Raw genomic sequence first — 20,257 nt, 5'->3', positions numbered from 1 at the left:
GACGTGACATGCACTGTGTTCCAACCACGCCACCAGAGCGGCTCATGTCACAGACCGACTGTGGCAAAACCAGCGAGAGCGAGAGCGAGCGCGCGCCCGAGCGAGAGAGCGCGAACGAGCGAGGGAGAGAGAGAGTGAGGGAGCGCGAACGAGAGAGAGACACACAGCGACACAGAGCGAGAAAGATACGGAGCGACAGAGAAAGATAAAGATAAGAGAAGGAAGTATGTACAAAGATGGACAGATTTGTGACTGGTCTAAAGCGCAAAAATATTTTATACAGTTCATGCATTATAATGCAATTCATTAAAAACCAAGACAAATTTGGGGTCGGGTTGCGGGGGGGGGGGGGGGGGTCGTCCAATGTTCCTATATCATCAAAGGGGGTCTTGACAGAAAAAGTTTGGGAACCACTGCCATACACAGACACAAACACTAGGCCTGTCAGGCAGCGAAACAAAACAAATAACAATAAAAATGTTTTTTTTAAACAGCAGAATAAATACATTTAAATAAAAATACATTCATCACTTAACTGGTCTCCTGAATTTAAGTTACTTTCCACCACTGGGTCAACAAAGTTAGGATTGGTCCTGTCATGACACGTGTATATCTGTACACATTTAACACCAATTTATATTGTAGATGTAAAGAAATTCCACTTTATGAGAGACCAATTTGACCTGCTGGTGGCGATAAAACTAGGATTCACCCATGAATGTCAAATAAGTCAAAATTCATGACAATCCATCCGATAGTTCAGGAAAGTCAGGACATTTCAGCTCCTAAAAAAAAAGAAAACAGCACAGAGCGCACAAAATATAGTCCCTGTAATTTATTTTACAAGGCGTCGGATTGAGTCAGGACACGTCCAATATATTCATTTATTTAAGTTAATTTAATCAGCTGCATTATGAGCAGTGTTGAAGTGTATTCGTGTGGTTTGTTTTTCCGGCAGACTCCATTATGTGTGTTTAAAGGTTCCGGATTTAAGAAGCTTTTAGGATGAAACTAACCTGCTGCTTCTTTAAGATAAGACAAACAGAGACGGTAGGTTTCCCACCGCTCCTCCCTCTCTCTCCCTCTCTCTCTCGCTCTCTCTCTCCCCCCCCCCCCCCCCCCCCCCCCCCCTCTCCCTCTCTCTCTCGCTCTCTCTCTCCCCCCCCCCCCCCCCCCCTCTCTCTCTCGCTCTCTCTCTCTCCCCCCCCCCCCCTCCCCCTCTCTCTCTCGCTCTCTCTCTCTCCCCCCCCCCCCCCCCCTCTCTCTCTCTCTCTCTCTCTCTCTCTCTCTGGGACCCAAACTTGTTTCAGGAAAAAGCGCCTGAACATATTTTTTTTTCTCTCGCTGCGCTGCAAGAAACAGGACGGCCGTGTCCTCCGTGCCAAGGAGAAGGCGTAGACTTCCTCCAAACATTTCCTCCGCCATCTCCGCTTTCGAGACTCACAAGTTTTGTGGTCTCTTTGTAACGAGAGGAGTTGTTTTGTATCTCTTTTTGTTGCGTTTCCTTCACCACCACCACCACCAGGTTGTTTCTTTCTCTGACAAGGATTCCTGCGTGTTTTTGCAGACATGGACTGGGGAACAGATCTTTGGGTAAGTTGACAGCTGACACGAGAAGAGTCCTCTGGGATGAGCGATAGAACTAAACCCGTGAACCTCCCTTGAGAGTAGTCCCGCTGTTGTTTTTGTCGACATGTTATGTACACGGGGCTGTTGTTTTCCCCCGGTAGGCCCGGGTTAAGTAATCTTGAGGCAGCAGCAGGAGTCTGTAAAGACTGCAGCCCCGAGGATTTCGCAACCCCTGCTGCCCGCATACCTTCTCCTACGCGGAGGGGGAAGAGGAGAGCTTTATTACTCCGTCTGCCCACCTTATCTACACACTGTATGCTAAAGGTGTACTCCAACACCTTTTCTCTCTCTCTCCCCCCCCCAATGCACGGACATGGAGCTTTGCTTCGTGACAGCAGCTCTCAGGAAGTGTTCTGAAGGCTGGTTTGTGTTGTGGCCCGGTTGTCTGGTCAGTGTCCCTCTCAGCTGTGAATCACAGTCAATCAGGTTCAGACCAAACCCGGACCACCATGTGCCCCTCTGGGGAGCATCAGAGCACAAGGACTGAACTGGTTCCACATGTTCTAGGGCTGCTTAACATTTTGATTTGTTTGCTGGTTAATCAGTCATTAGTTTGGTCTTATAAAAAGTCAGGAGTGAGTATAGAATGACACGCGTGTGTCTTCAGATTGCTTGTTTAGTCCAACCAGCAGTCCAGAACCCAAAGACATCCTGTTTACTTCCCCACACAGAGAGGCAGGAAATCCTCACATTTCAGAAGCTGAAACTAGAGTGTTTGGCTTTTTAAAAAAAAATTTTTGCTCCATTAAAAAAAGGTTAATCGTCAAAAATAGTTCCTGATTCGTTGTCCCATGGAGACTGATTTGTCACTTCAGCTCTACACTGACCACAGGCAGACAGATGTGGACGATGACCTCAAGGAAATAGTGCGTGTTCTGTACAAACTGTGTCTTGGCTCAAACTAAAAAAAAAAAAAACGTCCCGACTGTTCGTCATAGTCGGTTTAATAGCTGGCGGTTAAAAAGCAAACCCGTCTAATTTGCCCAAAATCCTGCAGTGATTGAGTTCAGAGTCTTGAGCACATGCCCGGGAGGATTGTTCCACAGTCACAGGCAGACTGGGTGAGGCACTTTGTGGATAAACAGTTCAACTGCTGCTGCTTGTGTTCTGACAAACGGAGGACTTTAGGAGGAGAAAACCAGAAAACACACCAGAGCTGAGAACGATCGGTCTGAAAATGAATCAGAAACCATTGTTTTCACTATCTCTGTATTGTTTTTCTTCATGAATCGGTCTATAACATGTGAGAAAGCCCATCGCGCTCTCCCAAAGCCCAAAGTGATGTCTTCATATCGCTGGTGTTGTTCGACCAACAACCCAAAACCTGAAGATATTCAGCTCATCGGACAAAGAAAAGCAGCTGGAACTCACATCTGTTAGGCTGGAACAGGTGACTTTTTTGGTCATTTTTACGGAAATGTCAAACATTACCAAGTTCCAGCTCAAAGGTGCTGCTTTTCTATGTCCTTATAATAATAATAATAATAATAATAATAATAATAATAATAATAATGATAATAAAGTGAATCTCTTTGGGTTGAGGGCCGCTGGTCAGACTAAACACACATTATGAAGACGTCACCCTGGGCTTTAGGAAATTGTGATTCGCATTTTTAACAACTTGTCTGACATTTATAGACGGAATGAGGTTTGATTTATGGAGAAAATAATCTGCACATGAGTCAGTCATGAGGATTCTTGTTAGTTGCAGCCCTAAACTGAGCTGTTCCTCACTGGACGTTCCTAAAAAAAGGAACTAATATTTTACATTCCTATTCTTATCAGCTGTCACCTCGTGTACTCTCACACGGATGAGCTGATATCATGAAAGTGATACACGTCCTCAATTTAATCCCAGTTAGATATCGTGCAGTTTTGTAGCTTTAAGGTGGAAAAATCACCGCATGCCACACTGTCTGACCGTATCAACGATGTCATATTTACACTCAGTGAAAGACACGTTTCCCCAAATATTTGGTGTCTTTGGAAACTTTGGGTCGTCCTGTTTGGTGTGTTTGAACACTGTTTGGCTGATTGATTTATCTTAATACTGTCAAATCTGTACAGCAATGAAGTCAGCGGCACCAGATTCCTGTAAGTTTAAACTTAGCCGAGTGATTAATGACAAAGAGTGGTGGAAGATAGATAGATGTACTTCGACATTTTACTTAAGTAAAAGTATGACAGTGTGAAGTGAAACACCTGCGTTTAAAATGTTATTTAAAGCAACAGTATGTAGCATTTAGAGGGATCTATTGGCTAAAAGTACAAAAGTATGAGCATCAAAGTATACTTAAAGTAAAGTGCCCATTGTTCGAATATTATATTGTCATTGGGTTATAATTGCATTCATTTAAAGGAGATGCTCATTTGAATTCCTTAATATACTACCTTTCAATAGTCTTATTAAATCCTTTATTAATGAATCACAATTTATTTATGGTTATTTATTTTATTTTTAATCTGAATCTATACCTAACTAGTAACTTAAGTCATCAATTATATGTAGTGGAGTAAAAAAAGTACTGCATTTCCCTCCGAAATGGAAAGTACAAGTACCTCAAAATTGTACCGAAGAAGTACAATACTTGAATAAATGTACTTAGTTAGAATACACCTCACTGCTGTGCCATAAACCTGCCGGTTTAGTAAATCAGTTTGAAACCAGCCGGAAGAACTTAGGAAGGACTTTCCGCTCAAGCTTCTACAGAACTGTGTATATCTGGTGCAGTCCAGTGTGTAAACTCAAATTCAGACTTATAACTGTAATTTAAATTGGGTGAACTAGTTCTAACATAGAGAGTAGTTGTTTATTTTATTTGATTAGTTGCTTTGTTTACACATTACTAAGTTCTTTACTAGCTAAAACGTTTAAGTCCTGATGGTATCAACTGATTTAGTAAATCACTTGATACAAAGTTAATAAGGATGAGCTGGTGCAACCAGTTTCGTAGCTTTTGTTACAATTTAGGTGAGCTAAAACATGAGCTCAGAGCAGAGGAAACATGCTGCCGGGAGTCCTCACGGAGAGGGGCGGGACTAGTCTGACTGGTTCCAGGGTTTGTAGAGGCCCCGGGGACGGTCAGTCACAGGGCGGAGGTTCGCTCTGAGCTAATGATTATCTCATTCCTGTCTCACTATCAGTATTTCCTCCTCTCGCACAAAACAACATGCAGATGTGTTGCAGTGAAGCAATGGGGCGCAGCAACACAAGTGGCAAATGCAGGCAGGAGTAGGCTATGTCTCAAAGCTCTATAATCTCTTCATCGCAGTCTGTTTCTCATCCATCTGATTCCCTCCATCGCTCTCCTTCTTGGTACAAAATGTCTGTTTCACTCCATCGTCCTCTTTTTGTTTTCTAATCCTGTTCCTTCCTCCGCCCCAGCCCTCTCGTATCCAGGACATTAGCTGTGTTACGATGATCTCCATTTAGCTTCCCCCTCCTCTGAGGACTCAGTATGTATGTCTCTGGCTCCAGACGACCCTGCAGCCTCTACACACACACGCACACACACACACGCACACACACACACACGAACAATGATAAGGTGGAGTCTTTCTTTGTGCTGTTTGTCACATTCACATTCAGTGAGTCCTTTACTGTATGTCAGGACTCTTTAAGCCAGTGGGCACAGAGAGGACAAATGTTACCTGCCTGACAGGTTTGTGTGTGTGTGTGTGTGTGTGTGTGTGTGTCTGAGTTTCTGTTTTGATGGAATGGATGTATGTAAAGAGCGAGACAGGAATGCTGAAAGGATAGTTTGCTTTTATGCTCTACACCTTTGTACTTGTGTGAGAGAAATTGAAAGAAAGGAGGATAGTGTGTGTGTGTGTGTGTGTGTGTGTGTGTGTGTGCGTGTGTGTGTGTGTGTGTGTGTGTGCATGTGCGTGCGGAGTTATTCTTAGACTTCCAGTTTCCGTTTGTGTCAGATCCACAGCCTCATGAAATGTGGTTGGAGCTGAGACGCTTAGTTGATTGACTATTGTAAAGTTACTCGGCATCTATTTTAATAATTGATTAATTGTTTACAAATGTCAAAATCTCACTGGTTCTACGGTTTTACGGTGCCGTGAACTTGAAAACAATCGTTAATCGCATCCCTAAATCCAATACAGGGCTGTTCTCTGTGTCTGCAGATGTCAGGTTTTGAAAACGTTTGTTCACTTTGTCAGACACAAAGTGGGTGCGGCTTTAACAAATAAAACTATTACAGTAGAGCTGAAATGATCAGTCGATTAACCAATTAGTCAGCAACCACTTTAAACTTACTTAGAGAAGGTGGTGAGACTGACCTTACACGAAACCCCTTCCTACTAAAGAACACACAGTAAAACATAAAAGACCTTTTGAACAATGGACCGGTTGCAGTTGTTACATAAATAAAATAAAAAAATGATAGACTCTTGTTCCCTTTGTTCGCTCTCAGGCATAAAATACAGCCGGCTTCACTTCTTGTTTTTCGAGCGCTTTTTGCTTTCAGTCTGGTCCTCAGTGGGTGAAACGCATGTCAACTTAAACTTTAGTCTTGTGACTGACTCGGACAATCCAGAAAGTTTCACTTTTTGACCTTTTTTAAAAAACTAAACAAAACAAAACTCCTTGGTCTCAATGTTCTATTGCATTGTCATAAATTTGTACTGTGCACAAAAAGTCCTACACTGATGTCATCACCCTCAGATTTATCTTCATTTCAAATCCAAAGTGCTGGAACACAGAGCCGAAAACAATGGAAGACATGTCGCTATCCAAAAAGCTTTTAGACCGCGCCGTGTCAGCAGCGTTTGTGTGTGTGTGTGTGTACATGTATGAAAACATCTGTTGCTCTGTGCTGTTCTTGTTCTAGGACCAGTATGATCACATCGACAAGCACACGCAGTCGGGCCACGACCTGGTGGATCGTTACATAAAGTTTGTGAAGGAACGGACGGAGATAGAGCAGAGCTACGCCAAACAACTCAGGTGTGCCTTTTGAGCTTGTTTCTGAATGTTTATTTATATTTGCACACATTTTCTTAAATGTGTGTCTTTGTGCATTTGTGTGTGTGTGTGTGTGTGTAATAGACAGTCACACTGCTTCTTTTACACTTTCTAACAGGAGTCTATCAAAGAAATATGCCAAACGAGGGAGCAAAGAAGAGCAAGACTGCAAGTGAGAGAACAATAAAATGTCCATTTCTTTGTCCTTGTTTTGCATATATACAAAATTTCAATTTACTGTTTACTAAATCTTACTGTTGCTGTTGGCCTGTCAAGCTTTATAATCACGCACCACAAACATGCAGTAGGAATGATAACAGTGAGCAGATTTACTACAACCATAAGTAAACACAAGCAGGCTTCTCCTTTCTAGCCGACGTCTGTGGATTTTGTCAGCTGAATTGACAATTGTAGCTAGCTAGCATAAGGTAATGTTATCCAGAATTGATATTCCCGTAAAAGCATCTTAACGTTAAATATGCACATGATGGCTAACGTTGATACATGATATAATGCTAAAATACTAGCTACATGAAGCTACATATTCCAGGCAAAAACATAAAAAATCAGCAACCTAACCAGCTGATTTTTTTTATTAAAGAAGACATGTAAAGACTAGTTAGTGTTATTATTGTGCAGTAAATAATAAAAAAAATAATTAAGTTCCTTACAAATATGCATTTTTTTTTTTTGAAAATAGTAGATCGTAAGTGAGAAAGAAAAAAAAGTATGGGAATTAAAAGTTGTGATGCATCAAGATGAATTGATAATCGTTTTATAATCAAAGTCAAAAGTCGTTCAGGCAAACAATGCTAGCTCTGTACTCACTGTTGCTGTAGTTTGCGCTGTTAGCTTCCACTCAGGCGTCGCCATGTTGAGAGCCGTTAAGAGGCAATTAAAATGCATTTAGCAGCTTTAAACTAATTTGTGATATAGCAGCATCGTGTCTTCCACGGAGTGGATGTTCTTGTGTTGAAAATATATTTTTCTAAAGAAGTTTTAACCTCATAAAATAATGTAGCTATCTTGAAAATATTGCTAGGTTTCGACTGTTGTTAGCAAGCTAGTTAGCCGGACATGCCACCAGCGCAGATAAACACAAAGTTTAATCGATTTCTTTCACTTTTGTTCATGTGTTTATTACATTAAATAGTATCGCACACTTATTAGTGCACCGTGCACATCACATTGGCATATAGAAAAATCCAAAGTTTGACAGGTCTGTAGTCCTATTTAGGTTTATCATTCGGTTAAATGTTGGTCTCTCCCTCTGTGATGATTTTCCAAATTGTCTCTCCCGCCTGCTGCAGATTCAGCAATCACGCATCACTCCAGGAGATCCTGAACGAGCTGAACGATTACGCCGGCCAACGGGAGCTCATCGCTGAAAACATGATGACCGGCATCTGTGTGGAACTCACCAAGTACCTCCAGGAGCTGAAGCAGGAACGCAAAACAGTGAGAGCGGGAGAAACGAATAACACCAGGGAGGGAACAGGAAAGATTTGGCAGATTTACGTGGAACGCTGTGTCATCATCTTAAACTGCTGCACATTAACTGAAACCTCTTTGTTCCGCAGCACCTATCTGATGCCAAGAAGGCCCAGCAGGTTTTAGAGAGCAGCTTTAAACAACTAGAAAGTGTGAGTCACTTGTGTTTGTTTTTTACAGATGTCTAGTTTGGATCACAGGATTGTCATTTAAAGAATTTGTTTGCCCGAATTGGGAAAAGAAGATCTCACTTGCCTCTTGTTGGATCTTCATGCAGATGGTTTTTGTGGATTTATTTTACAGGTCTGTCGTTTAATTTTTTTTAAAGTTTCCTGGGAGGAGCTGTTTGATTACGTACTAATCATTGTTCTCGAGGAAACTCAAACAAAGCTCTTTGTTTTGTTGAGTTCAAAATCAGTTTTCTTAACAGGAAACTAAAGTAAATCTTTATTTATCATTAATTTAGTCTTGGAAACTTTATTTTTTATATATGATGAATGGTATGTTCGCCTGCAACAATATGCATATTTCAGCAGAGCTGGTTTGTATACCTTAAAATAAGTTGATTTAACAAGTATTTGGAATTAATTCATCGGAGTGTGAGAGTTGAATTGTGTCTCTATATAACTCTGTATAAGTTGGCACCAATTTACAGTATTTTATTCTTTCCAAGAAACCTTGAAATTTGCAGAGCCGTAACATAGTGTTACCATTTCATGTTTTGTCAGGTTTAGAAATAAATGTCACCTCCTCATTCCAAGGAAATTAATAGGTTTAAAGAAATTGAACAGCAACATCTTCTATTCTCTAGTTAAAACGGTTCACAGCGAGGTCTGTTGCCACTGAATATTTTAAGTGCAATTTTGGTACCACTTTCTTGTTTACAAGTTTGAACTAAGTACTTTTTTTGGCAAATTAATTGTTTAAACAACTTTGGGTTTTCCAGAAAAAATCCCTGAGACAGATATCTCAAAGCCAGGCCGACTTAAACTAAAGCTATCTGTGTTACTAGTCGGTTAGTTACTACTACCACCACAGGTTAATTAGTGAATATACATATATTGTTTCTATTGTGTTAACTGACCCTTTGATGTAGATTGTTCTGTTGGACTTCCCTTTGCATTTTTGGTACGTCTAGTGGGACTGAATACCCTGACTGGATTTTTACTGCTACTGAATTCTATACTATTTATTTAAGTTTGTTAAAGTGTGTGTACGTGTGTGTACTGTATACATGCCTGCCTGCAGATTAAGAAGCGCTATGCCAAGGAATGGGCAGAGTCTGAAAAAGCCACACAACAAGCAGAGAAAATAGAGAGTGACGTCAATGCCACCAGGATCGATGTCGATAAGGTAAACACTCACACACACACAGGTTGGCGTCAACAACTGAGCAGCACTGACATACATTTTTTAATATTTGGTTTCTATAATATTTTCTTGTCTTTCTCCCTCCGTGGCCTCTCTACCTCCTTGTCTCCCTCTGCTTCCTCCCTGCGTCTCTCCCACATTTCTCCCACTTTGCATTTTGTTTTGCATCTATTCTCCCGCTCCCTGCATCCTTTTCATGTTCCCCTCCCTTTCTCCTCCGTGGCGCCGCCTATCTCTCGCTCCGAAGGCCAAACAACATGCCCACGCCCGCACACACACAGCGGAGGAGTGCAGGAACGACTATGCAGCACAGCTCCAGAAATACAACAAGGAACAGAACTTCTACTACTACTCGGAGATACCGCAGATCTTCAACGTGAGACAAAGACACGCACTTTCGCAAAGCAGTACAAGCTGGGCAGAGCTCACACACCTGCTTCAATTATGTGATAACCAAAACACACCCCTTCAAAAATGTAATCATCTTCTTCCGTGTCTTCGTATAAATGGGAATGTCATATTCTATGATATTTAAGGAGGCTGTTGTGTGTTTGTGTGTCGAGCAGAAGATGCAGGACATGGATGAGCGGAGGATTCGGAGTCTGGCGGAGGGCTACTGCCAGTTTTCAGAAATCGAGAAGAAGGTGCTGCCCATCATCACCAAGTGTTTAGAAGGGATTTCTTCAGCAGGGAGGAAAATTAATGAGAAACAGGTAAATGTTAGATGTTTATTAGAATATACATGCGTTTGTCATTTTGTTGTATTCTGTTTCGCCCACATGATTAAAATAAGGGGACTGTGAATTGTCTCTGTCTGTCTGTCCAGTGTCATATCTAAGACACCTCTGATCTTATTGTTGTGAAACTTACAGAGATGAAGATGAAGAAGATTTATATCTCTGTCATATATGCCGGTTAAATGTGAAGCTGCAAGCACCTGCCAGTTAGCTTAGCTTAGCACAGTGACTGGAAGCAGGGGGAAACGGCTAGCCTGGCTCTGTCCAAAGGTAATAACCAGCCCTCTAAAGCTCCCTAATTAACACGCGGTGACTTTCTAAAGTTTTGTCTTCACTGTGAGGCAACAAGGCTGGCAACCATCGGAGACTCCAGGAAGTCACTACGAAACAGTCCTGCACATAACCCCCGATGTTGTACCTTGAACAGAGCCATGCTTGAAGGTTCCCCCTGCTTCTAGCCTTTATGCTAAGCTAAGATAATCATCTGCTGGTTGTAGCTGTTGTACATATATCCTACAGTACTCTTGCTGATAACAGATTGTTATACAGTGTCCTAAAGCGCATTAAATTACTAAAATGATAGAGAGTCCTGTAATGAGTTTCTTTTTCTTTGTACACAGGTTTACTCGGTTAACTGAAGCAATTCAATGCACCACTTAAGATCTATTGTTGACACTGTGTCTCAGAGGTGCTGATTCATCCCTACGGTAGTTGTCGTGGTCAGAAAGTGTAAGTGATTATGTGTGTCAATATTGTTATCAGTGTCTGTTTGTCTCCCTGCAGGACTCGATACTGTTCATAGAGCAGCACAAGTCTGGTTTTGAGCGGCCTGCAGACGTAGAGTTTGAAGACTACACCCAAGGAATCAGACCAGCAACCTCTGAGTCCAGCCTCAACCCCCCCAAAGTGCGCGCCAAGCTCTGGCCTTTCAGCAAGAAGCACAAGGTGAGTTTGCAGTCTGTTGACATTAGATTTGCTTCGCATAGATTTTGCATAAACATCACATCGACAACTGGAAAATCCTCCCTGCCCTGTTCTTCAAAAAGTAATCCGGACAAACAAGTTGTTATCGGGCTAAAATGGTCATGTCTAGTCCATATAACTTAACTTAAACACAATTAACGGGCTGGTTTATTGGCCTTTCTTAAAACACCACTTGCTCTTATTTCTGGAAACAGTAATGAGCATGATGAGTGATGATCAGAGAGTGCTTCACAGTTTAATGTGAAGCCTTCAACATATTCTTATTATGAAAATAAACCCTGCAAAAATCTGTCTTAAAGCAAATTAAATGCACTACAAAACCAGAGCTAAAAATGCATGATGTTGATTTTATAATTAAAACATAATTTAGGAACCCACTCCAATTAAAAGTGGTTTAATTGATGTGCAAGCTGCAAATGCATTTAATACATGTTAGTTTTTAAATCACCACACTAAATAAATGCTCCCAAAAAACAATTTATTTAAGGCTGGTGTTCTATTATATTTTTCTTAATGTCACCAAATCCCATGAAAAGACCAAAACCACCAAAGTGTTAGTCCATCTCTCAATACTTTCAGACATTTCAACTTTCGAGTGAAGTTAATCTTTAAAAAAACTGTGTCAGAAATATATAGTTTCATTTTTAAAGAAAGGCAAAATCATTTCTTAAAACAGCTGCGTGGGCACTGTAGTTTTTAGCAAACGTTACTCAAAAAGGAGGAAATGGTGCATCTGTTAGGAACTATATTCAGCTGTGGATGAATACACATTTAGCATGGAAGGGATTTTTTTATGACAGTTTATTTGGGACAGATTAAAAGTAATTTACAGTAACCCATTTTCCAAAAAAAAAAAAAGAAACATGTCATCCAGTAGCCTACAACAGTGTGGCTCACTGATGTGACGGAGCAAGAAGCTAGAGTATATGATGCTTTGTTAGTAGGATCAGTTCGTGGTTGGTTTTGGTCTTTTAATGGGATTTGTTGACGTAAGAAAAATAAATACCACAAGTCTCATCCTTTTTAATAACCGACATGTTTTCATTTCAAATAACGATCGCAGCAACGTTTCTCAATACACTACGAACTAAGAAAAGGTGTAATGTTACAGCTAACTGTGGATAAACCTGTTCCTTTGCAGGTTTGACAACTTGTTGCCGATACATTTAACACGATACTTTTAAAGAGCTTAAAACTCAACAGTCAAATCCACGCAAACATCGGGGCCCAGCTCTCTTCTTACCCTCCTCCTGTTGATTGTTGTAGAAGTGCAAAATGACGCTTGCATGGTCTCATAACAATGCACTAAAACAAACGCGAAACTCAACACACATTCCATTCATGTCTTAACCCACCACCCTGTTGCCCTCAGGGGCCAATTCTAATTCCAGTCTGCTGCACAGACTTGCCCCATAACGTCCTCCGCTCTGTCTTTAACTCTTTAACCCGTTTTCTCTGCATCTGTTTGACTCGCTTTCCTTCTTCTTTTCCCGTCTTCACCGGTTGTCATTTTCCCCTCTTTTGCTTCTTTTCCCCTGCTCCCTTGTCTTTTTCTCCCCCTTCCTCAGTGTGCCCCTCCATCTTTCTCACCCCCGTCCCCTTTCCCACCGGGCAGCCACCCCCTCTCCCGCTCCAAGCTGCAGCACTCCCCTCTCTCTCTCTGCCTCAGAGAGTTTAATCGCTCTGTCAAACCCAGGATTTCCACCGTAAAGATATTACACAAACAGCACTCGGTGAGTGACGACATCTGCTCAGGTCCTCCCCCCCACGCTGTCTGTAAACGTCTCCCCCCCTCATGTATTTGTCTCATTGATGCTGTTCATCTGAATAAGTTGTTAAACCTTGACATCCGTACAGATACCATGCTTGTTAAGTGTTTCCCATGTGGAAAGTTATTTATCCATGCATCTCATACTGAATGTCCGTCTCTCTCTGTCTAGATAGCGCATGCTGAAAAGCACATGGTAACATTCATTAACATTACATGGGAGACTGAAAAGGTGCTATAATAAAAGTGTGCTGGTGCTGGATTCTTTTCAAGGGGAAGTGCTATTTAAGGAGTAACTCTGGATCGTGCTACACTGACATCTGCAGGTAAAAATGTGTCGAGGCCCGGTCACACCAGAAAGTGACGCACTGAAGTTCATCCACGCGTCTTTGAGAAAGTGCTAGAAGCTACTTACATTGTTGAACTAGCACGTAACATGCTAGCCTGCCAGGAACATGGTCACATTAGCTATTCTTTTTATTTTCTCTGCCCTGTGGCATTTTGTTTCGCAGGATTGTACGTTTTATTCGGTAATTGGAGAGGAAATAAAAAGCCACGCTAGCTAGTCAGCTCAGTCAGGCCCCAGTTTGTGTCTCTATTGCTCTTTCTAAGCATATAAAAGAATAATTACCGAGGGATCTTGGAAAAACGCAGAATCAGCCAACTTCCAGAATCCTCAAAGATTCTTCTAACCCTCAGGATGAAAAAATAATGATAAAATATGATTTTAACCTGTTTCCCAAGTCAGTTTATTTATATGGCCCAATATCACAGATTTACAGTCTGCACATGACACCCTCTGTCTGAAAAAAATCCCTTTAATTCCTAATCCAGTTAACTACAAATGACACATGTCCATGCTCTCTTTATAAAAAATATTTATTTTTTTTAAATTCTGGAAATACTGTCAGAGCAGAAGTAAGGCTTTTTAACGAGTTTATAGGTTTTTCCAAGATTAATTATTATTAATAATAATAATTATTTTTTGTAAAGCAGGATCATCAGCACTGCAACTAAAACATGAGAGACACAAATTGGGTTTAGGTTTTCCGTCACTAAAACGACTATAAGGTCACAGAGTTTATTCTAAAGACATATTTGTTCCACCGACTCCTGTTTTATGACTAAAAACCATTCGTCCTTTGTGGAGCAGTTTATACTCTGATAGAGGCGGTTAAATATAAGCAGAGGGAGAAAGATGGCTAACAAGCTACAATAGCTTCCTCCATTTTGGACTCTCCTCTCCGTGCCCTTTAAAGTCGGCACTGTGACGACGGATGGCTGTCGGTCAACGATGCAAATACCACAAAAATGTCGCTAATTCCGATGCAACATTCTTTCGTTTTTAAATCCTGGTGTGACCGGGTTTCATGTCATCACAGCTGGGTGTGTGTCAGGTGTGGTCTACTGTCCTTGTGAGCACAACCAGCTGTGACGCTGCACAGCTTGATGAATGTGCATGTAGTCACCTAGTTGGCAGTGCAAGCAGGATTATTTGCCTTGGTGCAGGTACTTTTTCATTGACTAAATGAAATACTATTTCCCTCATGGCACAGGGAACTACATTTCTATTCATGGAACATCATTAACTTTCTCTCTCGACTACCAAGTCTTTATTCTGTGATGCCAAACTGCTATATAACTTTCAGAAATAGTGTTGTTGCTATGTTGAATTAAGCAGAATTCTTGCTCTTACCTAAATGTACGTTGGTATGGCATCGCAGGAGAAAGACTCTCACCTGTTGTTCATTCAGTGTGCGTCAGTCCAAAACACTGCACAGCTGAAATTCAGTGGTGTTCTCGGGGGATGTCATTGTCTTTCTCTCTCACACTCTCTGTCTGTAACTATGTGTGTTTTCCAAACATTACTTTCATACCTTGAACAAGGTTTGTTTGCATGACACGGATAGATTAAGTGTCTCTCTCTCTCTTGTTAGGTTTCTTTCTGTGTTGGAAAGACCGATGGAAACAGGGAGGAGAGACATCTGGTGGTGATCATTGATAAGTTTCTGATGCTCAGGATAATTACTGTAAGAGTGTGTGTGTGTGTGTGTGTGTGTGTCTGTGTGTGTGTGTCTGTGTGTAGCCGCCTGCTGCAGAAGATTTCTCTCACCTTCCTCCGGAGCAGAAGAAGAAGAGGCTTCAGGCAAAGATTGACGACATCACCAAAGAGCTGCAGAAGACGCAGGACCAAAGGTGACAACGTCACCCACAGCATCAACAGGCATCCCCAAGGCCTGGAAACACAGACTTGTAATTTCGTCATCACAAAATGTTGTCGAGTATTGGCTTTCATTTTAGCATAGGTTGGACCTCACGTGGCGGTATCCCTGCTTTTGGTCTGTCAGCAACTATTTAAATCATTGTCGAGTTACTCTAAAAAGTACATCGTTTCAGTGCTTCAAAATAATCATCAGGAGCAGGTGTAGGTGTTAAAAAACAACGTTTATCTCCTACTGCAAGCTTGAAACCACAAAAACACTTCCATGCTGTCTGAGAAGCTCTTCTCTTATATGTTTTAAATATCAGTGGATCTCCTGGTTAATTAGTTCAGCCTGAATTTATTGGAGGATCTTTGGGAATGCATTGGCGAGAAAAGCTCTTAAAACGTTTCTCTATGATGCTGAAAAACTTTGCTGCTTATTTAGTCGTGAATAAAGTTTTGGGGAAAAATACTTTAATTATTACTATATAGTTTAAAATTGAACTAATCTGCTTCATCAGGACTTGGTGCTTTGATCAAATGTGACTGATAGGTGTCTGGTATTCAAAGCAAACCTCTGTAATTAAAGAGGACGGATAAGAACACAGACGTCTCTCATGTGAAATAATGAAAGCAGCATGTTGTTTTTCAAGGCTTCAAATGATACATTTCCACTATAGAAATAAGCTTTATTGGGATATCTTCTATTTGATATTGTTCTGTGCAACAGGCAATGCATGTACATTTTTACATGCATTGTCAAATAACTTCAATCTACTAATTTGCCACAGTTGCACACAAACGTTGGCTCGCCTCAGAGTTTACATAAATAAAACTACTGTACGTGGCCAAAGTTGTCCAACATGCTTCTGGCCATGGGGCTGTTTTTTTTATTTCAATACTTTTTGGCTCACAAAATTAGTTTCAATTAAAATGCTGTAGCACACGGTGATGTTTTGGACAACAGTGTGCTCCTAATTTGTTAAAGACTCTTTCTAGTTTCAACATGACAATACCGTAAAGGAATGTTTTTTCCCAGTTTGGTGTAGAAAATCTTGACTGGTCCACACAGCCCTGACCCCATCAAACACCTTTTGAAGGAACTGTAACTGCCAGCCAGGCTTTTTTGCCAATCCTCAGTGCCTGACCTCACTAATGTTGTATACAGTAGTACCACATGTTCCTTCAGCAAGTTGTCTCCATCCCCTCCTGTCCATATCTCTCTCCCGGAGAGAATATTTCCTTGATGAGTGCTCACATTTTTTTCTTGCCCTGTCTGACCTCAGCGAGGCACTGGAGAAGATGAAGGGTGTGTACGAGCAGAATCCACAGATGGGAGACCCCTCCAGTCTGGAGCCTCAGATCTCAGAAACTGCCCAGAACATTGGCCGCCTGACGGGGGAGCTCGCCAAATATGAGGTTATCGCACAAACATACACTTAAACATGCCAATAAGTGTGCGTGACAGATCAGGATAGAGAGTTTCTGCATTTGTGCAAGTCTTAACAGCTATTGCTGGTTTATTACAGACGTGGCTGTCAGAGGCAGTGGGAGGAGAGGAATCTTCCAACGCCATCAACAATAATACTCAACATGGGTAAGACCTTTATTTAAAAGAGTTAAAGAAATAAGTTACTGCCAGCAGCTGGTCAGAATAGCTAAACACGAAGAGTAAAATCAAGGAAAACCTCTACGGAGCGCTACGACCCGCAAGGCGAGCTTGACCAACGAGAGAAGCAGAGCTAGCTGTACTGCTAGAGAGCTAATCTGTAAGCATGTCATCAGAAGTCATAGTATCACAGGTCAAATACAGTTATAGTATAGTATGTTATATAAAAGTCATTGTATAGCATGTCATAAAAAGTTATAGGATAGTGTGTGTCGGAAAAAGTCATAGTATAGTATGTCAAAAAAAGTCAGTGTTGCATGGTATTGTAGTATCTACAAAAGTAAAAAATACATAGTATTCCATTAATAAGTCATAGTATCGTTATAAAAAAGTAATAGTATAGTATGACTAAAATTGTCCTGGTATTGTTCATTGAAAAATATAGTATGTTGAAAAAAGTCATAGCATAGCTTGTCAAATAAGACGGTAAAGTATATTGAAAAAATGTATTAATAAGTCATAGTACAGTATTGTTTGTTAAAAAAGTCATCGTACAGTATTTTACAAATGGCTTTTAAAGTCATAGTATAATATGTTGAAAAAATTCATAGTACAGTATGTAGAAAAAATTCATTATAAAGTCTTAATATAGCATCATCATATTTCTTTCGACGGACGCTATGTTTGCATGATTGTTTATAATAGATATAATGCAATATTTAAAGGGAAACTGGCAGCTACAAGTCATTAATTTTTATGAAAAAAGAAATGCAGCAGGTTGATTTGCAAGATTCAGAGAGTTTTACGCATTTGTTTCAGGACAGTTGTGATATTTTCTTCTTCCTCTTCTTCTAACAGTGCTAGTACAGAAGCTAGCAACGCTACAGAAAAATAGCCTAGTGACCCTTTTTTACCATGTCCCCTCGCCTAGAGAGCTTTGTCATCACTGCGAGGTTGCCAGATGTCAAACTATTTCTTTAAATTGTGGACGTGTTTTGCAAAATCCACTTAAGAAATGACATGTCTTGATTCTTTCTTCTCTTGATATTTCCAGTGTGGTAGCAGCTGACCAATTTCAGAGCATCTACTCAGAGTTCGATGATGAGTTTGAAGACGTAGAAAGTCCTGTTGGCCACTGCACGGCTCTGTACACCTTTGAAGGTACGTTGTAATAATTCACACTCAACTTGTTCCTCAATGGATTTAATTTTAGCCTGTTTAGTATGTGTCCTTATTGTGTATGTTTGTGTTTGTGTGCAGGCAACAGCGAGGGCACCGTTTCCATTACGGAGGGAGAGATGTTGAGTATAATGGAGGATGATAAAGGAGATGGATGGATGAGAGTCCTCAGAGCCAGTGGAGATGAGGGCTATATACCTTCATCCTATGTCAAACTTGCCCCATAACACACACACACACACACACACAGCTTGTAGGGTAGGTTAGGAGCCAAAGGTGAATACAAAGTCATCCACAATAATTGAAGTTCTCTACATCTTTTATCTCCGGTGTATGGCGAGATGAGAGTGAGTGATTAGAAAGCTTCTTATCAAACAGTCCCCGTCTCTGCGGCAGACGGTCTGATCTTCATGGATTTCAGCTCTTTTAAATCCAAACTTGTGAATGTATACCTGAACTTTTTATTGTTGCAGCGTTAAGTGACGACTAGCGTAACATATCCAGCACCATAGTAGCCTTTAAGCGCTACATATCTTTATGTTGATATATCCATTCACTTGACTTTTTACCCCACCTGCTGAACCTTTTCTTCGTGTAACACCGGCCCTCTGCTAAAACGGCTTTCCTGACAGGACAAATGTGAGTTTTGTCTTTTTATTATAGTGATGACTTATAACTGGATTAAAACCACTACTCTTAACGTCTCACCATGGAGTGTCACTGTAAAGTATAGGTTTAAATGTTTGTTTTAATGGTAAATGGACTGTACTTGTATAGCGACTACTCAACGCGCTTTAACACTACTTGTCATCATTCACCCATTCACACACATTCACTGATGGCTACCACGCAAGGTGCAACCTGCCCATCAGGACTCTAACTAACATTCATACACCGTAGGCACAGCTGGGGTTGCCCAAGGACACATCGATATAGCGGAGCCGGGGATTGAGCCCTGATTGAAGGACCCTGCTCTACCACTGAGCCACAGTCGCCCCTCATGTCTGTCTTCTAACAGTCATGTGCCCATATGAACTTTGAAATACATTTTGCTCGCTGCAATCATTCGTCTGGTTCATACTGGCCATGAATAGATTCCTAATGTGCTTCTAATGTAAGTGATGCGGGACAGAATCTCATTCTGGGTCAAGGTTTTCTGAAAATGTGAAGCTCAAGCGGTCTGGGTTAGACTCATCAAGTGGGTATCTTTCAAAGTTTGTGTTTTTAACAAACAATTCCCTCCATGACAGCTCAGCAGGAAAACACCAAGAGGAATGTAATTCTAAAAAGACAAATTAACTTCTATATTTATAAGATATAGATATATTTTTCATCACTCACTTATATTGGAAGCACTTAAGGAAGACTTTTTAAATAATCAGTATGAACAGGAAGAATAACAGCATATAAAAACTGCTTTAATGTACATATATGCATGAGAGTACTGTTTCAAGACGACTTCAAAATGGAAACTTACCTTGCGTTTGTTTTTTTGTGAATTTAAGACATGGTGTGTAAAAAGGAAAAGCACAGTGGCAATAATGATCAAAGTTATAATTCTTGCCACGAATACTTGGTGAACTGCCTGCGTTTGAGGTTGCTGCTTCAGAGATCATCACAGCGCTAATGTCATGAAAACAGAAATATGTGCAACTCGTCTTCACTTTTGAATTCCAGCGATGCACAGAAACGGCAGTGATCTCAATTCTGGTCCTTAACTGGTTCTTCGACAGGTTTTAAGCACCCGCTTTCATATTTTGAGCCTCCAGATTAGCACTGCTGTTGATCTTCTCAAATTCTCTGAGACATTGATCATGGTGGAGAACCTTTGAATTAATAACAGGGTCGATTTCAAAGGAAGGAAATGGGACTTTTAAGATTTAGCTCCTCAATGGATCAAGAGAAAAGTAAACAAGTACAAAGTTCAAGCATTTTTTTAAATATGGAGTGTTTAAAGACTCAAAACTAATTGGACATTCGTTTATACACTGAGTGCAGAGAAACTTTTCTCCTTCAGCCGATACGTCCGACTTCTTGTTTCAAACTCATTCTGCACTGTGAAGCTCAGACTATACAAATGTTTCATTGAGCCATATAATGTTTACCCATCTCCTTCTCTACCACCCTGTCCTGCACTATTAGATGTTTTCTGAGCATTGTAAGGGGTATTATTGTATGATCCATTTAAAAAAAGAACATGTATTTACGTGTATTTGAGTCATAAAGTAAACAGGAAGAAAAAAATAATCTTTTCTCGTCTTTGTTTCTTTACAGTATTGTGAGAATCATTACATGCAAACATGTAACA

General features: G+C 40.8%; 1 protein-coding gene across 1 annotated transcript; it reads left to right on the top strand.

Moving 5' to 3' along the window:
- Positions 1-1,332: 1,332 nt before the first annotated feature.
- Positions 1,333-20,196, top strand: trip10b (thyroid hormone receptor interactor 10b). Its single transcript, XM_076091562.1, has 14 exons — positions 1,333-1,593; positions 6,474-6,589; positions 6,726-6,779; positions 7,918-8,065; positions 8,188-8,250; positions 9,347-9,451; positions 9,717-9,845; positions 10,036-10,182; positions 10,990-11,151; positions 15,045-15,154; positions 16,448-16,580; positions 16,691-16,758; positions 17,825-17,931; positions 18,031-20,196. The coding sequence occupies exons 1-14, from the start codon at positions 1,570-1,572 to the stop codon at positions 18,174-18,176; spliced, it is 1,512 nt and encodes a 503-aa protein (XP_075947677.1). The 5' UTR covers positions 1,333-1,569; the 3' UTR covers positions 18,177-20,196.
- Positions 20,197-20,257: the final 61 nt, after the last annotated feature.

Source organism: Anarhichas minor, unplaced genomic scaffold, assembly GCF_050575085.1.
Source record: "Anarhichas minor isolate MPS153535 unplaced genomic scaffold, ASM5057508v1 ptg000014l, whole genome shotgun sequence".
Taxonomy (NCBI): domain Eukaryota; kingdom Metazoa; phylum Chordata; class Actinopteri; order Perciformes; family Anarhichadidae; genus Anarhichas; species Anarhichas minor.
The sequence above is the reverse complement of the archived record's forward strand: the minus strand, read 5'-3'. Positions and strand labels throughout refer to the sequence as shown.